Raw genomic sequence first — 19337 nt, 5'->3', positions numbered from 1 at the left:
TTTTCGCAGGCCTTCTTATGGCACTGATCTTATATCAAATAGCATAGAAAAATGACAAATTTCTGCATAACGGAGATAGTAGTTTATAGCCATGGAAAGTCTATTTGAAGCATCATTATGAAGATTGGAGTCACTTTAAAAGAAGATAGAGAACAGAGTATGTTCTTGTACAGATAAAGTTATGCTCTAAGGAATAATATTCAGTAAGATTTCTCGTATTTCAAAACTAAGGGAGGTATCCTGGTTACTAAGGTATTTCTCTAATACTTCAAGCTCATAATGCAGGTAAATTAGTAATTTATCCAAAATGATCAGACTAAATAAATATATTTCTGTGCACTATCAAAGAAGCTTTGTAAGAGTTAATATTTTTAATTTCCATATCTGTAATGAAAATGTCTACCAATTGCATCCAGTAAGAGCCAACTAAATTAATTAGGCATTTAAATCCTAATGCAGCATTCACTGTCGGAATTAGGAAAAATTCCCAGTGGTCTCTTGTTGAAAGTTTTTACACGCATATCTTGCATTTTTTCTTATATTTTTTTTCTGCAGTATGTGTTATTAGCCTCGGCTACTTAGGTCAGTAAACTACATGGGCAGCTGATCTGATCGAGTTTGATGGTTTCTTTATGGGAGTGAAATAGTTCTCAAAGTAAATGTGATGTTTGTGAATGGTGTGTGCTGGAACAGCTATTTATAACAGTTTGTGGTTTTAAACAGTAGTGTTGTTTGCCAGTTACTGAAGAAATGGTCTTGTATTTCTGCTGGAAATGTCTTCCAGCAAGTGTTCTTGCTTGATACTTGAAGGAATGGCAACACACGGAGCTTGGAAGCACTACTCTCTTTCCCAACACTTCCCTAAATCAGCTATTGGCCTGGTCAGCCAGTAGTTAGTTTATATGCTGGCTGTTGCCACTGGGAACTCAGGGCTGAAAAATTAGATCCTATGAGGTAAAAAGAAAACATTTCTGGTCAAGTTATAACAAGGGTGGTGCAGGTGGGAGGGGGCAGGGAGACATCCCTGCATTCTTCCACTTCTGCCATGGCCTTGCAGTGTACCAAAGCCTTCCACGATAGGTCAAATAAACAGGTTATTAGTAAAGGGACAGAATGTGAAACTGTGACCCAAAGTAGTATGTGCTTGCAGTGTCCTCAGAGCAAGAAATGATTGACGCTGGTTTTCTCACGTACATGCTTTTATGAACTGCTATTTTGTAGAGTGGGTCTTCAGCATTTCTTTTTCCTTTTTTTTTTTTTTTTTTTACTAAGCTAATTATAAATAATAAGCTTTGGAAGCAGTGTCGTTGTTTTCTATTTCATGGCACTTGCATAATTTTATAGCAGGGAAGGTAGAAAGTGGTGTTTGCATAAGGATTATGACGCTTTTTTCTGACAAATCTAGTTTTAATGTTCAGTCATTATCTCAGTAATTGTGAGATTACCTTTCCATTGTTTGTATATGAAGCCAAGTTATTTCTGCTGAAAAGTCTTAATACACTAAGGAGAAGAGAACTTAGGAGATAATTAGTAGTTAAGCAGTACCACCTTTTCAGCAGCAGTTCTGATGTAGTTTTGCCAACATCCAGTAGCTTGCAGTGCGAGGCGATTCATACTTGAGGGTTATTTTTATTACTATATTAATAGTTGCTCCACCACCAATAAATTGCATTATTTTCTCTGGATTTTCAGGAGCTAACCAAAATGTAGTACGTTTGGTTGCTCTATTTCTCTCAAGTACACGTCTAATTTAATAATCTAGTCTAGGTCATTTCCTGTTTTAACATATTCCAGCCGAAGAACTCGACTCTTGAGCCATGTCTCTAGAAACACTTGATTTAATTTTATGTTGTTCTCTGCACTGGTGTGTCTGATCAGAGTAAGGCTGGCGCCCTCTCCCCTGGGTAGAACATCTTGCAGTGCTGTTCCTGGCAGTCTTTCTTGTTTATGTCTCTTGGTTTGGCGGCGACTCCTAGATCTTCTGCGGATGTTTTGGCAGGCTCCCTCAGCACAGCTGGATCAGATGCTGCAGGTCTGGCGACAGATATTTCCAAGAAACAGTGGCCTTTATTGATTGGAATCAAACTTTTCTGTGTGAAGCATTCAGAAAAGTTTCATTGCTTTCAGTTTTAGGAAATTTAGAAGGATGAAAGCTTTTAGCATTTTCCTGAGCAGCTCTTCCAGTGTTGTTGCAGCAACATTGAATGTCTCGAAGCACCGTTCATGTAATGGAAACACAGTTTAAAGATACCACCACTACTGCTACTAATAAATTACTTGTACAAGAAAGTGAAAAAGGCAGAGCAATTGTAATACTTATCTTCCGAAGACTATCTTCCTTGTAAAGTAGTTTTTCAGCTCTGAAATAGGATTTTTCCAAACAACTTGCAAGGCTAGTTTTCAGATGGAAAATGACACCTGTAAAATTGTGCCCTTAAGGTAGTTATTTTCAAGTAATTTTCCAGTCTCTGCATACTGTTAATAATGCAGATGTAATTTTCAGAAATTGATGTTAAACTACCAAAGTTGATCAAGTTTCAGATAATAAGGCTTGTCTTTGTGATTGATCTCTCCACTTGCCCTAAACCACCAAAGCCACCTCCTTGTTTTTGACCAGGTGACAGAAAGGGTGAAGGAACTTTGATTTTTCTGTACACTGATTTATAGAAGAAATGTGTTTGATTTCCTTTGTGGTAATAGCATCTCACTGCTGTAATATGTGAACTAGAGTTCAAAGTGAACTGTTGAGGGCCAATTTCAAGCAGATAGTAACTGGAATATGTACTTTCTGAGGAAATGGAGAAAATAAGTGTGACAGGTGGGCAGGAGACACTTGGTTACTGTAGGATTAGATAAATATAAACATGCTAAGGGAGTAACCATATTAAGAATGTGTATAGACAAGAATTAGTTTCTTTCATGAGAAGATGCTTACCGTTTGGTTTCAGTATGTGAAATTGAATGGTCAAGACTGTTCCTTGCAGATTGAGCCTGAATCCTTATGTTCAGCTCTTTCCTTAATATACTTCAGAAGGAAGAAGATTGTCTTTCATACTTCTGACATTGTCAGCTATACAATAAAGATGCTACTAATTAGAACAGAATTAGTGTAGATTTTCTCTTTCTCTCAATGCACTGTTAGCTATTTATCTATCTCTTTTTCTCTCCTCTAAACTAGAAGTTGACTGTAGTTGAAGATGGGTTCACCAGGCCGTGTACTCTGACATGGTATTCATATTTCTGATTCATATCTGACTGGTGTCTTGCTCAGCTACCTGAATTTATGCTAATCCATTCTAGTTAATTCAGGTTTGAGTTCGGCGTTGGATTTTCTGTCACTTCACGTGGGCAAAGGTCTACAGCTTTTTGTTTTTAACCTTCTCAATAAAACTAGAAATAAGGATTGCTTTTTGGGATAGGCAATTAAAGAGCTGACAGTGTATGTCAGCTTTTTTTTCATATCTGTATTTCTACTTTTCTCTGCCTCTTTTGCCCAAAGTTAAATCTTCTGAAAGATGAAGTCTTAGTCCAGCTTAGTAGTAAAATAAATTTAAGGGCCTATGGCATTTAAGATCATGTAATCTAGGCTATCCTCTTGTAGTAAGAAATAACAATAAAGGCTTTAAAAAACATGCATTATGAGGAGGGAAAAAAAAAAAAAAAGAAAAATGAAAAAAAAAAAAACAAACCTACCATTAATAGATTAGAATGTGGATGAATACTCTCACTTCGCTGAACTGATTTTATAGTGCACTGAATGAGGGGGGAAATTTTCAATAAGAAGGCACAAAACATTACTTTGGACATCTGGAATTAAATGTTTATTATAATTAGAAAGCAGCTGGATCAGTAGGGAATTTGTTCTGTCAATACTTAAGTTAAAGAACTACTAAGCATTGCTAGTTACTCTCAGCATCATTTTATTAGAAGTAATGAGTTTGCTTGATGGAATAGGAAAAGGCAAAAGGAAACAAAAGAATAACATACTGAGGATGCCCGAGAAGCAATCACGAGGCAGAGGTAACTTGAAAGCTGTCTCCAGTCCCCCTTGATAGGGTTGTTCTAGCTTAATGGCACTTGCCTTACGCAATCGTGACTTGTTGCACCCATTCTTTTTTGTAAAAACAATCTTTAAGTGGGAGTGTTCCCTTGTGAGTTGTGGAGGCAGAAAAGCCTATTTTCCTGTTCGTTTATACGAGGGTCTGTTCTTTTTCCCTTTTTGTCTTCAGTAGCCTGTGTCTTGCCTTCTTACACCCAGCTCGCTGCATTTGCATTGGAGCTGTGCCTGCGTGTGTGCCAGTCGGTCATCCTGCTGCTGCCAGGCTGAATGTCGAGTACTGCCTCAATTCTCTCTTGCCTTATATTGAGGGTGCTGCTTCTCTACACGATTAGGAATGTCTACAAAACTTTATAGGGTTTTGGAGTCTTTTAAAGCTTTCATATTTGGTCAAAACCAACCATAGAAACTGGAGTTACTATGAGCGTGAGATGAGGGGGAGCAGACAGTGAGGCTCTCTTTGCCTCACTTTTTCTCTTCATTACTGTGTTATAAGACTTGATCTACTCTGATGAATCTTTAATAACTTACATGTACATTTGTAATGGTGTACTACTGTTGCATTATTTTCTCTGTTTATAGAGGCTGGTTCTGTACGATGAAACTTTTTCAGTCATAATGCTTTTTTTCTTTTACTTCTAGCTAGTCTTACTATCATATAACATGCTTTGTGGGGTTTATTACAATAGGCCTTCTGTAGGCTAAGTATTTCTGGAAGAGAAGTCTCCATTTTTAACTCAGTTGAGTGTCAGTTCTAGCAGCTGTATGACAAATTGGTGAAGCTGCTGGGCTGCCATCAGCACGAGACTTCAGCACTGGTATAGAGTAGTCCTTAGCGAGGAGAGCTTGAAGAAGGGTAAAAAAAAAAAAAAGGTTGCTTAACTGAGGTGACAGTGAAATACGAAGTGTTGTGGATAGTAAAAATGTTTGATAGTTTAATGAAAGTTTTAAGGGAAAAAAAAAAAAGAAGAGTAGAGGTGGGAGAAGCAAGCATATTGCCAAAAGGAAGTAAAACCATTCTGTACAACCTACTAACTGCTGATCTGTTTAATTAGTATTTGCTTTGCAAATACCTCTAAATCTTGGAAAAAAATAATTAGACAAAATTGCACCTCTGAAGTCCTGCTGAAATTACTTGTTTTGTACATACCCTAGAAAGAAGGAGTGACTTTTGTAGTGAAGACAGGTAACATTTATGTATTTATCCATACTCTTTAAATGTGCTAATAGTTTGTTGGTTTTTTTTTTTTGATTTTTTTTTTCTCTTTTCAGGGCTAAATATCACAAATTAAAATATGGCACAGAATTGAATCAGGGAGATATGAAGCCACCAAACTATGATTCTGGTAAGACTTTATGAAGAATGAGTTCATTACTGACATAAAAGCTCAGCTATGGTTTGTGCAAATGCTGAAATGATGGTGTTGATGAAATATGCCACTTAGTAGAGTCAGTGGGAATAGACATAATTAATGAAGATTGTATTTTACTCATGTAAAATTAAAAATATGTTAATGCTCTAAAAGAGTCTCAAATGAGTTTAAAAAAAATGCAAACCCAGCAGACTGCTTCTGAAGAGAATAATTGATCTCCTTCTAAGTAATGTGCATGGATATTTTGGAAGAGAGAGTTATTAGATTTATAGCTATAGAATCCTTTTATTTTTGAATAATTCTTCTGAATAAAAAGTTAATAGCAAAGGATGTGAACTATGTGGTACATAATTTGTATGAAAATATGTATTAGACGTAAGTGAGAGTTTGACAATGGCACTCAGCTTGAGGAATTCAGAATTGCAATTACTTCCTTTTTCCCTGTTCCTATCTATCCTTAGTTTCCCTGGGGGGAAGGGTATGAGGATTATACCTTTAGTATGTTGTAGGTCAGGAGCTTGAGAGGAGAAGTAATAGGTAGCTACTTTTGCATCTCAGGCCCCTGATGCTTCTACTACAGCAACCAGAATCACCTGTATATAAAGGAAGAATATATAGTCTGCAGACTTCAGCTCTGTCATTTGGTTTGTCTAAGGGCTGGCATGTTTTACTGTCATGGTTAACTCTCACCTCATGGGATTCAGAAGATCATTTTTTTGGGGAAAAAAAATGCAAACACCATCAAAAAAAAACCCAACAACCACCAAAAAATCCTGCACCAGCTGATGATGAAATTTTACACCACCCTTTTCCTGTCCAAAATACAATGAAGTTTTTGAAAGTTCTATTTCATATTATTATCCAGGTCATTTCCTTAACTGAAGGAATTGTTTAATTTGGTGTTACTCAGGTGGAAGACTCCAATCTATATATGGCCCACTAGAAAACCTTGTCCTGATCACACCAGCATCCTAGATATCTGATAGCTTCTACAGATCTCGTTTTTGTAGTTTCTCAGGATGGAGCTATAGCATGTTGCTCTAACAACTGTTGGAGTTGTCTTGGATAGATCTTTTTTTTTTTTTCTTCTTCTTCCCCCATCTTGCCAGTCAGGGAAAAAATACAGAAGTGTTTCTAGCAGTTTTTCCAAATGCATCCCTGTTGGTTGTTTACTCTGTGATCTCTTGGAAACCCAGTAAGACAGTTTAGATGTAAGAGTTGGATCTGATTTTTTTTTAAATATCTTTTTTACTTCTCATGAGATCTGCTGTTACTTTCTTGTTATACAAGTCCCTTCATTATCATCTATAAACTGCTGTTACTGCTAGCAGTCATCATTTCTGAGACGTAAGAAAAAGAGAACTCTTGACTGAGGATGTATTTAACCTTCAGAAGGAAGGTTTTCACTTTCAAAATTGATTTTCAGGCAAATTTATCTCAGTTGTGTGTTAATTCTTGCATAGAGTGAGCTTGTGTATTGAGTCAAGCTGTGCTCAATTGTTCTCAGAAGATCTATGTGCAATTGATGATTTGCCCATCAAATGGGTTTGTGAATTTAATATAGATAAAATTCTTACGGTTCCTCTTGCATGTGAATTCTGATTAATCTTTGATAGCTTCTTCAGTAGAGGTTGTGGGTTTTGTTTTCTTGTTTGTTTTGTTTGGTTTTGAATTCAGTTATTTAAAGGAGAATGACTTCTCAGTGAGGACAGTATACTTCCTGTATCACATACTCATTTATTCATAGGATTATACCAGGTTTTTCTGGTTCTTAATTTTTGTCTATGTAAGAAGACTGTTCATCCTTCAGTGTTTGGATCACAAGGCCTTCTAGTTTTATAGAGTTTTATCTATTATCTTTTGTAGATAATAAACCAAAGTCTTTTATCTTGGGAAGCATACATGTATGCTTATTTGTCTCCTGGGGAGGGGAAAAAATACCATGGTGTAGTATGAAGCTATATATGCCATAAATGTGTAGCTGCTGGTTGCCAGCATTCAGGTAGGTTTCTCACCAGAACAGCCACGTAATTTTTTTGTGGATTTTCCCAGAGTACTACTGTTCACATCCAGATTTGTGGTTATGGAAAACGTGGTGGAAATTTTTTCATCAGCTTTTCAAGTTAAAAAATAAACAAATACTGCTGTTTTTTTTTTCCTCCCCCAAAGCTAATGCAAACACAGATGAATGTAAAGTTGATGCGAATAGGTCTGATGGGTCCAAAAATAAGGAAACTGGTTGACCAAAAATTGTAAACAGATATAATTGTACATGACGCTGTTCAAGTACTTGTACAGTTGTACTTGACGTTGTTTGCAGTTAAGTGTTTGTATTTAAACTTAATTATGAGTGCGCACACACACACACACACATATATATATATATATAAATATATACACACACACTATAAGGCTAGTGCAAATCTGGGACTCCAAATTGTTTGTATGATTGTCCCCTTAATGAAAAAGGGACTCTTGGATGTGAAACAGACTGAAAGGCACTAATGACTAGTGGAACTTGGTCTCCTGCAGTAAGATGTACTTGACGATCTTTGTTATGTGTAGGTAGTACGAGAATCACATGCTATATGCATTTTTTAATCTGGATTGGTTTTTTGACAGTTGAAGTTTTTATTTTGTTATTCAACCATTCCTAATAATCTTAACACAAATCACATTTGCCTTCACAAGTGGATGGACATATTTTTTAGAAGTAGGACAAAGGAAAAATTGCTTATAATTAAATAATCTTTTCCAGATGAAGGGAATGAAACAGAGATTCAGCCACAACAAAACAGTCAGCTAATATGGAAACAAGGACGACAGCTGCTAAGACAGTAAGTATAGAGAGAAGAACTTGAATAATGAATACAAGGGAAAGTATCTGGTAATGAAATGTGATGATGGTGGTATTTGATTTTTCTGTTAGATTTTCTTTGACGAAAAGTTAGTGTGATGAAGTTCATTCAGCTTCTGCCCTACTTTTCCTAGGCTTTTGAAAAAAAGTTAATGTTTCAGAACTTCAGGTGAGAAGCCTTGTCATCAGACAATCTCATTTGCTTTTACTGAGTATAATAAAACAATCTGTTTGGAGGTCATGACACTTTACAATTCTTTTTGCAATTACAAAATAAAACAATTCTTTTTGCAACTATGTAAAGTAATAATAACTTGGTTTGGAGAGGGATAACTTTTGTTTTAGTCTATGTGCAAAAAACACTAAGAAGGTTAGACTAGAAGCTTTCTAATTCTCAGTTCATCTTAACGGCACAAATATCTAATATAAATAAATTTTTGAATTTTGCTCATAATGAGTTATGCGGTTCCATGGTACTTGGTCATATTTCTGGTTGTTTTTTTTTGTTTGTTTGTTTTGCTTTTGCCTTAGTTACAGCACTTGGTTTAAATTGAAAAGATCTCTTCAAGGCCTGTCATCAAGGTCTCCTTATGTCTGTTTTTCCATGCATTAGCCTCATTCACTATGATGATAGCTAGATTCTGTGGCCTTCTAATCAGCTAGCAAAATTTTGATATCCAATTCTGTTTTTGTGTTACAGAAGATTAAATGAGAGGGGAGGGAGACGGTAAGGACAGTCTGGACTTTAATAGAAAGGACCTATTTCCAAGCAGTTATACAAAAATTAAATTGTCCAGTTTGTCAGTTGGATGGCTTTTACTTCCTTTTCTTTTTCGAGAACCCATATATTTGCATGTAAGTTGAATAAATGTAAATAAAGTAGTATTGCCTTGGATCAGTGATTTGAAGGCAAGTCATTCCCTCCCAGTGTAATTCATGAGTAAGTTACACACTGCTGAATAAAAAAGTTGTATTACTGACAGACTCTGTTTTGCATAGATGACTCGTTTGATTTTGATACAGTCATCAGTCAGTATTTCGCTGCAAATATGTTTATGTAGAGAATATCGTTAAATAATCGGATGAGGATGTTCTTGCTAGGAAAGTGCATATCCTTGTTTTGTGACAGCTTTTATTGTGAACTAGTATTTCTACTCTTCAGGGTTATCCAGAATATTGATCATTTAATCTGTTCGGTGTTTCTGAGAAGATAGTAACTTTCTTTTTCTAGAGGAAGGGACAGAGACCAGTTATTTGGTCTTCCAGATGCATTACTGTATGCAAAGGTACAACTGCATATTGATGAAAGAGCCAATTTTAGACCTTAAGGTTTTCATACAAGCAAAACCAACCCAAATATGCGAGACAAATTAATAGTTTGCAGATTCTGAAGAATGAGAAAATGGCAAGGCAAAGATTTTATCAAACATAGTACGTTACAAATAACAGGTTTTAGTAGTAGCTATAGCTACAGAATTTGGTTTTATTCCCTCTGTTTTCTAGGCTTCTAGTAATGCCTGGGGAAGGAACATATCTGACACGTCTTGCAAGGCTTCATGTGTGTTTTCCATGTGTTGAAGAATAAAATGGCTATATTGTACATGCAACTGTGGCAATTTTTATAAGCCAGTTGTAAATATTTTAATTGAAAGTGCTTTTCCACCCATTTTAGTAAATGAATGAATAACGTATTGTATAACCTCTGACTGCTAGGCTCTTTGATTATTTCCCCCTTCCCCCCCCGCCTCAGTGACTGTAGAGGCTGGTACTGCAAGAGGCGATCCCTCTGCAGCTGGTACAGGATGATTTATAAGCATGTTTCGTTAGCACAGCACCATACTTTGCTAAGCTATGGGGTTGAAGATGAGTTTAGGGAGAAGTTTTCATTTACTGTTTTGAGTAAGATATGCGTGAAAAATTAGCATGAGTTCTGTCCTACAGGTATCTGCAAGAAGTGGGCTACACCGACACGATATTGGATGTGAAGTCAAAACAAGTACGAGCTTTACTGGGACTTTCAAGTGATGCTTCAGAGAAGGAAAACAGAAATCAAGAACCAATGGTAAATGGTACAGAGGGCCAGATTAAAGAAAACACAATGATTGGGTGAGTATCACGAAAATGTTCTCTTTCTGCATAAATGTGATTAATGGTGTAGAACAGATTTTTGTTTACTGAGATTTTGAGCCTTTTTTCTAATTGGACATTAGCGTAATTTTAACTACTTTTATTACATAAAGCAGTAAGTACGGGAACAACTTTTAAGATATGCAGCTTTAAAAGCAGCATGTTTGTTTTTTTTTTTTTACCAGTTGCATGGCAGCACAAAGGCAAATCGAGACATTTGATATGTGATTAGAGGTCAATATTGTTTCAAGTTAACAGCTTATTTGGATTGTTGGAAACTTAAAATATCTTACAGGCTTTGTTTTTTCTGGTGCATGCTGACTTTGACGTGATAATCAATATGAGATACAGGATTTTTTTTTGGTCGGATCTGAAAAGCAGATTCTCATATTGTATTCTGATTTCTGTAAATCCATGGTTTTCCCTGAGTGGATATACATGTGCAAATGTGAAGTGTAAGATACTCATTTATCTTTTTATCTTTTTTTAATATTTCGTAACATTGTGAGAAGTCAGTAAAGGAGTGTAAAAACTTGTTGTCCTTGCATTTGTTTTTAAGTGATGCTGAAAACATAAAAGCCTTTATTCCATTTTCTTGCATTTTCTATGCAAAGAGGTTTTTGTTTTCAAAAAAGTCAAAGAAAACCAAAACTTAACTGTAGAGGCATTAGGAAAGCAATCTGTTCTTGTTTAAAGTACCGTAGCTACAAAACTTAAGGAAAATGATGCAGAATTGTTTGTCTGAACAATACATGAGGTTACTATTCCAGCGGTTTGTGCTGTCATCAACAAGCACAGCTTTTCTTGAAGATTCTGCTTCTTTTTTCATTTTCTGTGCTAATGTGGCAAAATTCAAGACCACCTTATTTTAAGGTCTAATACTGTCAATATGTCACATTCTGTCTTTTAAAAAGCATTTGTGTAAAATTTCATTGGACCCAGCAGATAGCTCTTGCAACTTCAGGCCAACGAGTTTTGTGAGGGCAGGAGTTTGTTGTTGTGTAATTAAATTTTATGCTGTGAGGTGGAAAATCTGAGTGTATGAGAAAACTCACAAGCTGCTGAAATACATTGTGCTGCTACACAGTTGACAAGCCATGTCATCTATGTGCGACAGCTTTGTTTTTGAAGAACGGGGAGTGCTTGATAGATGACAACAATTTTAGTTTGGTTTCTGGTGAAGGAGTTGCTTCTTTTCAGGGTAATGGGTAAACCGAGCTCCCCTTCTTATACTTGAAAGTTTATTGAAATCTGTTTTCTCTTCAAAACAGATGGGTATTTATAATAAGGTAATTATTTGATAGAGGAAATGGTTGGACAGTGGTTTTTAATATAGCAATTAATAATGCAGTTGTGTTTCTTTCCTATGTATTTCCTTTCTGGATAGGTTTATTTTAGGTCTATCAGTTTTAACACTTGTAGTATACCCTCTAGCTGTGGATACTCACTGATGCAGGAAAAACATGTTTTCAAGTTCAAGGCTGTTTAGGTGTGCACAGTCGAAGAAACTGCTTTCATCTCACTTGTAAAGCATAAGGTGGAAGACTGTATGAGAAGGATTAGGGGAGCATTTTGATGTATGATGTGAGACTCGACTCCAGGGTTTTCCAGTGGAAGACTCTTCAAGTGATCTTGTCCAATGAAGCCGTGTCAGTCTTCATGGGTCATTTTGAATTTGTGGGTTTCAGCTGACATCTTTCTTACTGAAAGGAAAAAGTTGAGATTTTACCAAAATCCCTTGGTGAATCTCAGTATAAGGCTAGCTCTCAATGCTGCAATTCTTCTGGGTATTTCAAGTGTGCTTTCTGAACATCTCTTTTAATTTTCCATGCAGGAGGTGTTCGTGACTTTCTTCCTGACCGAGACTGTTACTTAACTGCTATCTCATCTTGTGCTATTAGATTCTGTAATATGTTATACTTCACTCTTCCTGTGGTGTGTGACACTGTTATTCTCTTCCCAGCTGCATTGTCACTTGCCTCAAAAATTTCAAAATGCAGCTTTATGGCAGATTGGAAATCTGAAAGGAGATGAGGTGTTGCTCTCAGCTCATACTTACCCATTACCAGCCTCTTTTATTATCAGCATTCCTTTAAAATATACAAACCAGTTTATTTCTGAAGAGGATTGGTATTGAATAGGTCACTGAGATCTATAAGGCATGCAGTTCTTGTACCTGATCCCAACTGGAATTCTTAATGAGCCTTCAAAAACTTGGTTCAACATTTTTCTATCCGTTTACCAGACCTGGGAAAAAATGAGGTGGCTCATCTTCGTTCTGGCTCACAGTTGAGGTACGAGCACTCTAAAGCAACTTCACTGCTAGGCTATGTAACAGGATGGAGAAAAGATTGACAGTTCTTTTAGAAGCTTCTTGTTATTCCTGGTGCACAGGAAAAGTGAGAAGAGGATTGGGGTCACAATGAGCCTGTAAAGTTGGAAGGAGTGCAGCGAACAAGTGCCATGTCGTAGTGGTAGAAGAGGAAAAAGTTACATTGAGAGATCAGAAGACCAAGGGAAAAAAAGAACAAACACAAAACCTTAACGCAACCCCTAAAAGTAGAAGGCCATGCATGTGTTTGCCAGGACCACAGGACATTGGGACAGTTGCAAAGTAAAATGCAGATGGAAGATAGGCAGTGGCTGTATGGGTACAGTGAAATACTTCATGGGAGAAAGCTTTCCTGTCACCACAGAACACAGAAGGCTGTAAACTACTGAAGTCAATGGAGTTTGGCAAATTTTGTGGTTAAAAACTTTTAATGGACATTGATATCAAATACCTGCTAGCAAGTCTGAGGCTAAGGGTCAACCTGAAGATGTTTGAGTTGTCTTTGAAGAACAGAGTGCTGGAAAAAATGTAATGCATGAAAATTAATCTGGTCTAACAAGAAATATCTGTGTCAAAGCAATAAAATACAGTTCACAGAACATTGCTGACTTGTTTGGTCTTGGAAGAAAAGGGTTTGTGAACTCAGCTAAGAATGCAGATTTTTAAGTCTGATTTTTTTTAAAAAAATTGTTTACATGGGAGGAAGAATGTGAGAAGCAGAGTACAGGGAATGAAGAAAGAGTTTGTGGATGAGAAACAAAGACAAATCAGTAAGACTTTGGAAAAAGCGTGGGTGAATGTGATGAAGATAATGTACTGTAGAAAGGAAAAGAGCACAATGAAGAACGGAAGAAAAAATTGATATAGTAATATGTTACATGAACAGGAAAATGGGATATAGTAATATGTTACACGAACAGGAAAATGGGAGACACATTAGATGTAAATGTTCTTGAAGATTTCTCCATATAGCAGCGTAAGTTGCAGAAAGAACAGATTGGCTAAACGGCTTTCTGTGCAACTGAACGTTCATTTGATAAATTCCATAGAAAGTAAAAAATGTTTGATGTTTTCATGCTGCCATATGGTTACCACTTTGGGGGAAGGAGAGGAGATAACAGAAACGAGGAAACAAACTTTCCTTTATGTCACGACTGTCATTTATTGGTAATCAACCAATACTTTCTCGGTGAAATGAAAGTAGTGGAGAACAAGACACAGATCTGTACTGAAAGAAATTCCAACTGAAGAATGAGAGAGACTTGCTTCTCTACACTGCTACACTGTCAGATTATAGTGTGTTTTTTTCATAAGCCCTCCGAGGTATGCATGGTGTTTGCTGCTGTTGCTCAGCCTCCTTCAGGAATATCTCTGATCTACTGCTGTACTTCTGACAATTAGATGCACCGATGCACCCACAGTTTACTTTTTTTTTTTTTTTTTTTTTTAAATGTCTTTGACTGCTGAAAGGGTAAGCCCTGGTGTTTTTCCTTTGGCTCCAGGGATGTGTGAAATGTATACTCAATGGTGGGTAGGGAGGATACTCCTCTTGCTCTCAACTCACCACTTCTACGAATTTTCATGAGTCAAGTCTGTTATACCAGAACTTGTGTACCTATGTCAACAGCCAGAGTTCAGACACTCAGTGACTCAGTGCTCTCAAATCAACAGTAAGCTGAGCCTTTTTATGGCAGAGGCTTTTGAGAATGTTTGGAGTATAACATGGGTGCTGTTTACTTCAGTATGGTTAAGCTTACAGTAGTTACTGCAGTGAAAATACTTAGGAAAATAATCTTGATTTACAGTAGACAATATGTAACTTGAATTCTGTTAATTTTAATTTATTTATTTTAATTGCCATCTAGTCATACCCCTGAGCTTAATGTTGAGTATCTTAAAGTGTTGGGGCTACATTAGAGAACTATTCCCACCTCTTTTTTTCTTCTTTTGGTATAATGATGAAATAATTGCTGTTGTCTGAAAGTCTTTTAAACCCTTTTCAATTTCTCTTATTGTTAAGTGAAGTAGCCTCAGTCTGCGTGTGTACTAGCTGCTGCATCTGTGGGCAAATATTTGTATTCTTACATTACCTATTTATTTGCTAACATACAGATCCTCATGAAAACTTTAGCACTCAAGACATCATGTGGATTTTGAATGCACCCTGGAAGATTTTGGTTCCATAAATGAAATGTTGTTATGATAACCTGAGATAGATATAGTCCTGTTTCCACTTATTTCATGGAATTTAAAAGGGCATCTGTTTTCAGTTTCTTCAAATCAGCTCACTTGCATTACAAAAGATAAGTACCACTTGGCATGATTGGACTCAAAAATAATTACTAAAATAATAACTTCATAATAATGGTTGAAATTCTTAACACCTGAAGTGAGAGGAATGGGTGCTTTCCCTCCAGCAAACTGAGATATAAAGGAAAGCTGCCTGCAAGCATCACATGTAACCTTGAAAACTTGAGAGTATTTAAGTATCTTTAGTTCACTTATTACCTCATTTTTAATAGTTTTATCTTGTTGACTGAAACCTAAACAGTCAGATTAGTTTACCTTCTTGAAGGTGTGTGTTTGACTACTGCTTGATATGAATGGAAGCAAATATAATGAAGGAATAGAACTGGAAAGAAACAAAGGTATACCAAGCATAAGCTTGTATATATGTACATGTGCATGTGTGTATATATAAGAATGATATAGATAAATTATCTGAATTTTTGTTAAGAGTTAGAGAATTAGAGCTATATTTAAATATTCAATGGAAACTTTCAAGTGAAGGATTCAGGCTTATTTCTCTCTGAAACTGATCTGTTCTTTTTTGAACTTAATTGAACTGCATATGGCTTCTGCTGCCTATGCTTTGCTGGAGCAAAAAGGCATCATAGTAACACATCTGAGAGCAGATCCAAAGACCTTTTCAAAGATTAAGATTAAACATTTTGAAGATCTTATATTTCTAATGTACAACAAATCATTCCATCTGAGGCTTCAGGAAGTAAATATCTTTCTGTACCAGAAGGCGTTGAATAACTCTTGCATCTCTAAATCCTATTAACACTGACACACGTAATGAAATTGCTGCTTATTGGCTGATGACTGTTGTATGTTAACTCGCTTATAAAATGGTTTATTTGGGAAAAGATCTTTGCATTTAACTACCTGAGGTAACACCTGTCATTAAAAAAAAAAAAATCAAAATAGTATACCAGGAAGAAATACTGAATAATATATATATATCCAAAATCAATTTGCCTTCTTCCCTTTACTGATGGTTTTTCCCCATTTTTCCCATTCGTACTTGCCCCCATCTTGCAGTGACCTAACAGGCATTTCAGAGATACCTGGTTTAGGCCAGACCTAGACAATTTCAACAGGTGCATCGAAGCAGGAAAAGTGATTAGATAAATTAGGGATTTGTCTGTAGAAAATAGTACCAATGATGACTCTTTTCATTTCATTGGCACAGATCTATGGCACAAGGGTCTGAAAGATGCGTCTTGGAAATGTCACATAAGAGTCAAGGCACAGAAGGAACGGGGAGAAAGAGACAAGGAAGTCATGTAGGGTGAGAAAGAGAAGCAAGGAGAAGGGAGATGAATGGAGAAGTAACTTTAAAAATGTTACTTCAGCTCTTCTGACATTGACTTTTTTTGTATCCTTACATTTTAGAAAGCTTGTTTATTTGACATCGTATAGTTGCCTGACTAGATTTGGCAAGATAAGCAGCCTTTCCTTTATTAGTGGCATTCCTGCATAATTCCAATTTGCATCCAAACCATTTTGTAAGTGTTGCTTACCAGCTGTAGTACATATTGCACTGGTTCTTGCATTGTGTGGTGTGAATTCCTAAAAAGTTTCAAAGGTTACAACAGACTGTCTAGCCTGTCCAGTGTTCCTTGCGTGTAAATTTTGATGATAAATATTCTGCACTTTATTCGTTTGATTTTTTTTTTCCATGCTGTATTATGAAAGATTTTGAACCGTATTGAAGATTTCTAAGACTGTTTGGTAAAGGCAGTTGTCATAGGAAGGAAAGCATTTCAATTTGCATGCCGTTATGTACTGTGTCCGGTTTGAAAGGACTCAATTAGCTGTGTTGAAAAGATTGTATTAGAACACAAAATAACTGAATTCTGTGGGAAATTAATAAAAATGCTGACCTTGTGCTAGCACGTTTTGACAGTGGGAGGAAACCGAGCCAACAAAAATGGTTAAAGAAAGGGTGTTTCAGAACTGCTCTTCAAATGCTGGGCCACGACAGGCTTTTTCCTGTACAGGCCCCCAGAAACATTTCCCAGCCTGAGCTGATCCTGTGTTTATTTAACTTTATACTGCGGTGTTCCTTCCTGCTTCTGAGTTTGTCAATAAATCTGTTTTTATTTAAGACATTTTGTGTATGTCCTGGAATAAAAAACAAGCAACCCCCAACACACCAAACCTCCCTCTCCTTTTTTTGCCGGGGACTGAGGCAGGTAATGGCTTTGTGGCAGGGCAACTCGTGGGAGGAGTTTGTGGCAGCTTTCCTGGACATGACCACGGAAAGTCCCAGAGTTGCTATCAGGAAAGGAAAAGGTAACAGCAGAAATACTGAGGGTGTTGGTTACAATAAAAATACAGGGCTATAATTGACTTGTGATGTGAAACGTCTGGGTCATGCTAGAAGCAGGAAAGCTATCCATCAATGCGCTGTGTTATTGCCACATAAACTTCATTTTTTCTATAGGTTATGGTTTCTCCTTTTCATTCAGTAAAAGCAAATCTAAACCAGGATTTCTGTTAACATCCTGAATATTAAATGTTGAAAGCCAGTTCAACACTACACATATTGTTAGGCTGCTAATGTCAGGGCCAACTGGATTTTACAGAAAATACTTGTCTTGAGCCTTGTGACTGTAGGGCAGAAAGCAAAGAGTTGGCTGCATGGGCTGCTGAGGCCCATTGGGGTCCCAGCGTACTTTAAATAGTACATGTGGAGTATCAAACACTGTATTTCTTTGATTTCATGGGAAGAGGTTATTATTATTATTTTTAGTCTTAAAGGGAACAAGGAGTTAAGACAAATCTGAATAATTGAACAGCCTGTATAAAATACAAGTTAGAATGAGATTCTCAGGGTGGTCCCAGCTGCAGAAAATTCTGGCAACTTCTCCCAGGAGAGAAAAATATTCATGGGATTTCAGGTTGGTATTGCTTTAAGGGAGGTAAGTAATTAAGTTACCAACCCATTTATAACAAGAATTCTGTTCTTTTAAACAGGAAAAAAAAAAAAAAGTGTCTTGTCTTTGGGGATCAGAAGTTCCCTGTGTCAAGAATAATCAGCGTGCTGTCCATCTGTTAGTAGGAAGATGGAAATCCCAGCAGCATTAATGTACCTGTATTTTACTTCCTGACTGTGCTTGTTACACTCGTGACAAACAGTCCTGCCGTGCTTATGATGCACAGACATGAGTCGCAGGTGCTGTCTGCCCAAAGGTTTCCCTGGCTTGTTGGATATGGCTACAGGAGAGGAGGATGTAATGCACAGGCAGAGCTATCAAGTGCCTGATAGAGAACGTTATGTTGACTAACAGATTTTTAGGTTTGGTTAGGAAGTGGTAAACAAACTGGGATGAAACCCTTGAGAAAAGGAAGCCGAGGGTGGAGTCCAGGAGAAAACCGTGCAGGGGTGGTTTTACAGAGTACAGTTGAGGTACAAGTGGTGGAAGAGAGATTGAGAACCACTGAGGAGCACAGAGTTGAGAAAGGCTCTGCCAAAATTACGTTGTTCGATGCTTTGTGCTTTGGCAGCTGTTGTCACTGCTCCTGCTGTCTGCCTTGTTCTTCCCCAGCGGTGTTTCTTCAGACAGCGTGGCTGGGGAAGAAGGAAAAAGCACCACTTGAAAAATGACCTTTTCCCCTACATGTGTTTTGATCACGGACAGTCCAGTGAAGAGAAATTGTCCTTTCTGAGGTCTTTTTGTTTTTTTAGTCTCCCTGTATTTGTAGCAGCTCCTGAATCTTGCCACGCTCTTGCCTCATTCATACTTATACCATGACAGTTCACAGGACAGTCCTTGCCCATGGATCTCCAGTACGATTGTTGTCACTCCTCAATGCTTTTTTGTCCAAGTGTTACAGACTACAAGAGCCCTGGAAATGTTGAGCTGTGTTTCTTTTTCTAAAACAGACTTTAAAGGAGTTCATTGTACTATACTATCTCAGAATGTATTTTTGCCACTTCTGCTTTTTCCTGTTGCTTTGTGAATGACCCCATAACAGAAACAAAAACTTAACAGATGAAGAAAAATGAAACAAACAAGCTTCAAATTGCCATCAAATTATGTAATACAAATTAGCTAAGTCCAGGTATTTTCTTCTGAGTATTTTACAGTATTAAGTGTTCATGTTGACAGTAATATCTAAAGTCATGCGTTTGTTATGTTTATGTATTGCTAAAGGATGAAGAATGCCATAGATTCGAGTCACTGTTAACTAGGCTGTTAAAATTTATAAGGGTACAATATAGCCAATCAAACTGTCTGTGAGCTTGAAGCTTCTTTTCTGGGTAGAATCTTTAAATAGCTTAAATATTCTGACACT

The 19337-nt window shown here is 36.9% G+C and overlaps 1 protein-coding gene across 4 annotated transcripts in view; it reads left to right on the top strand.

Moving 5' to 3' along the window:
- The window catches only part of STRN (striatin), a 60533-nt gene that overhangs the window by 13698 nt on the left and 27498 nt on the right, over positions 1 to 19337 (top strand). For all 4 annotated transcript variants that reach the window (XM_032184348.1, XM_032184347.1, XM_032184346.1 and 1 more), the window contains exons 3-5: positions 5330 to 5403; positions 8189 to 8267; positions 10229 to 10393. In XM_032184348.1, the coding sequence (XP_032040239.1) occupies positions 5330 to 5403; positions 8189 to 8267; positions 10229 to 10393 (318 nt within the window). The remainder of the gene's footprint in view (positions 1 to 5329; positions 5404 to 8188; positions 8268 to 10228; positions 10394 to 19337) is intronic.

This window comes from Aythya fuligula, chromosome 3 (genome assembly GCF_009819795.1).
Source record: "Aythya fuligula isolate bAytFul2 chromosome 3, bAytFul2.pri, whole genome shotgun sequence".
Classification (NCBI taxonomy): Eukaryota; Metazoa; Chordata; class Aves; order Anseriformes; family Anatidae; genus Aythya; species Aythya fuligula.
The sequence above is the reverse complement of the archived record's forward strand: the minus strand, read 5'-3'. Positions and strand labels throughout refer to the sequence as shown.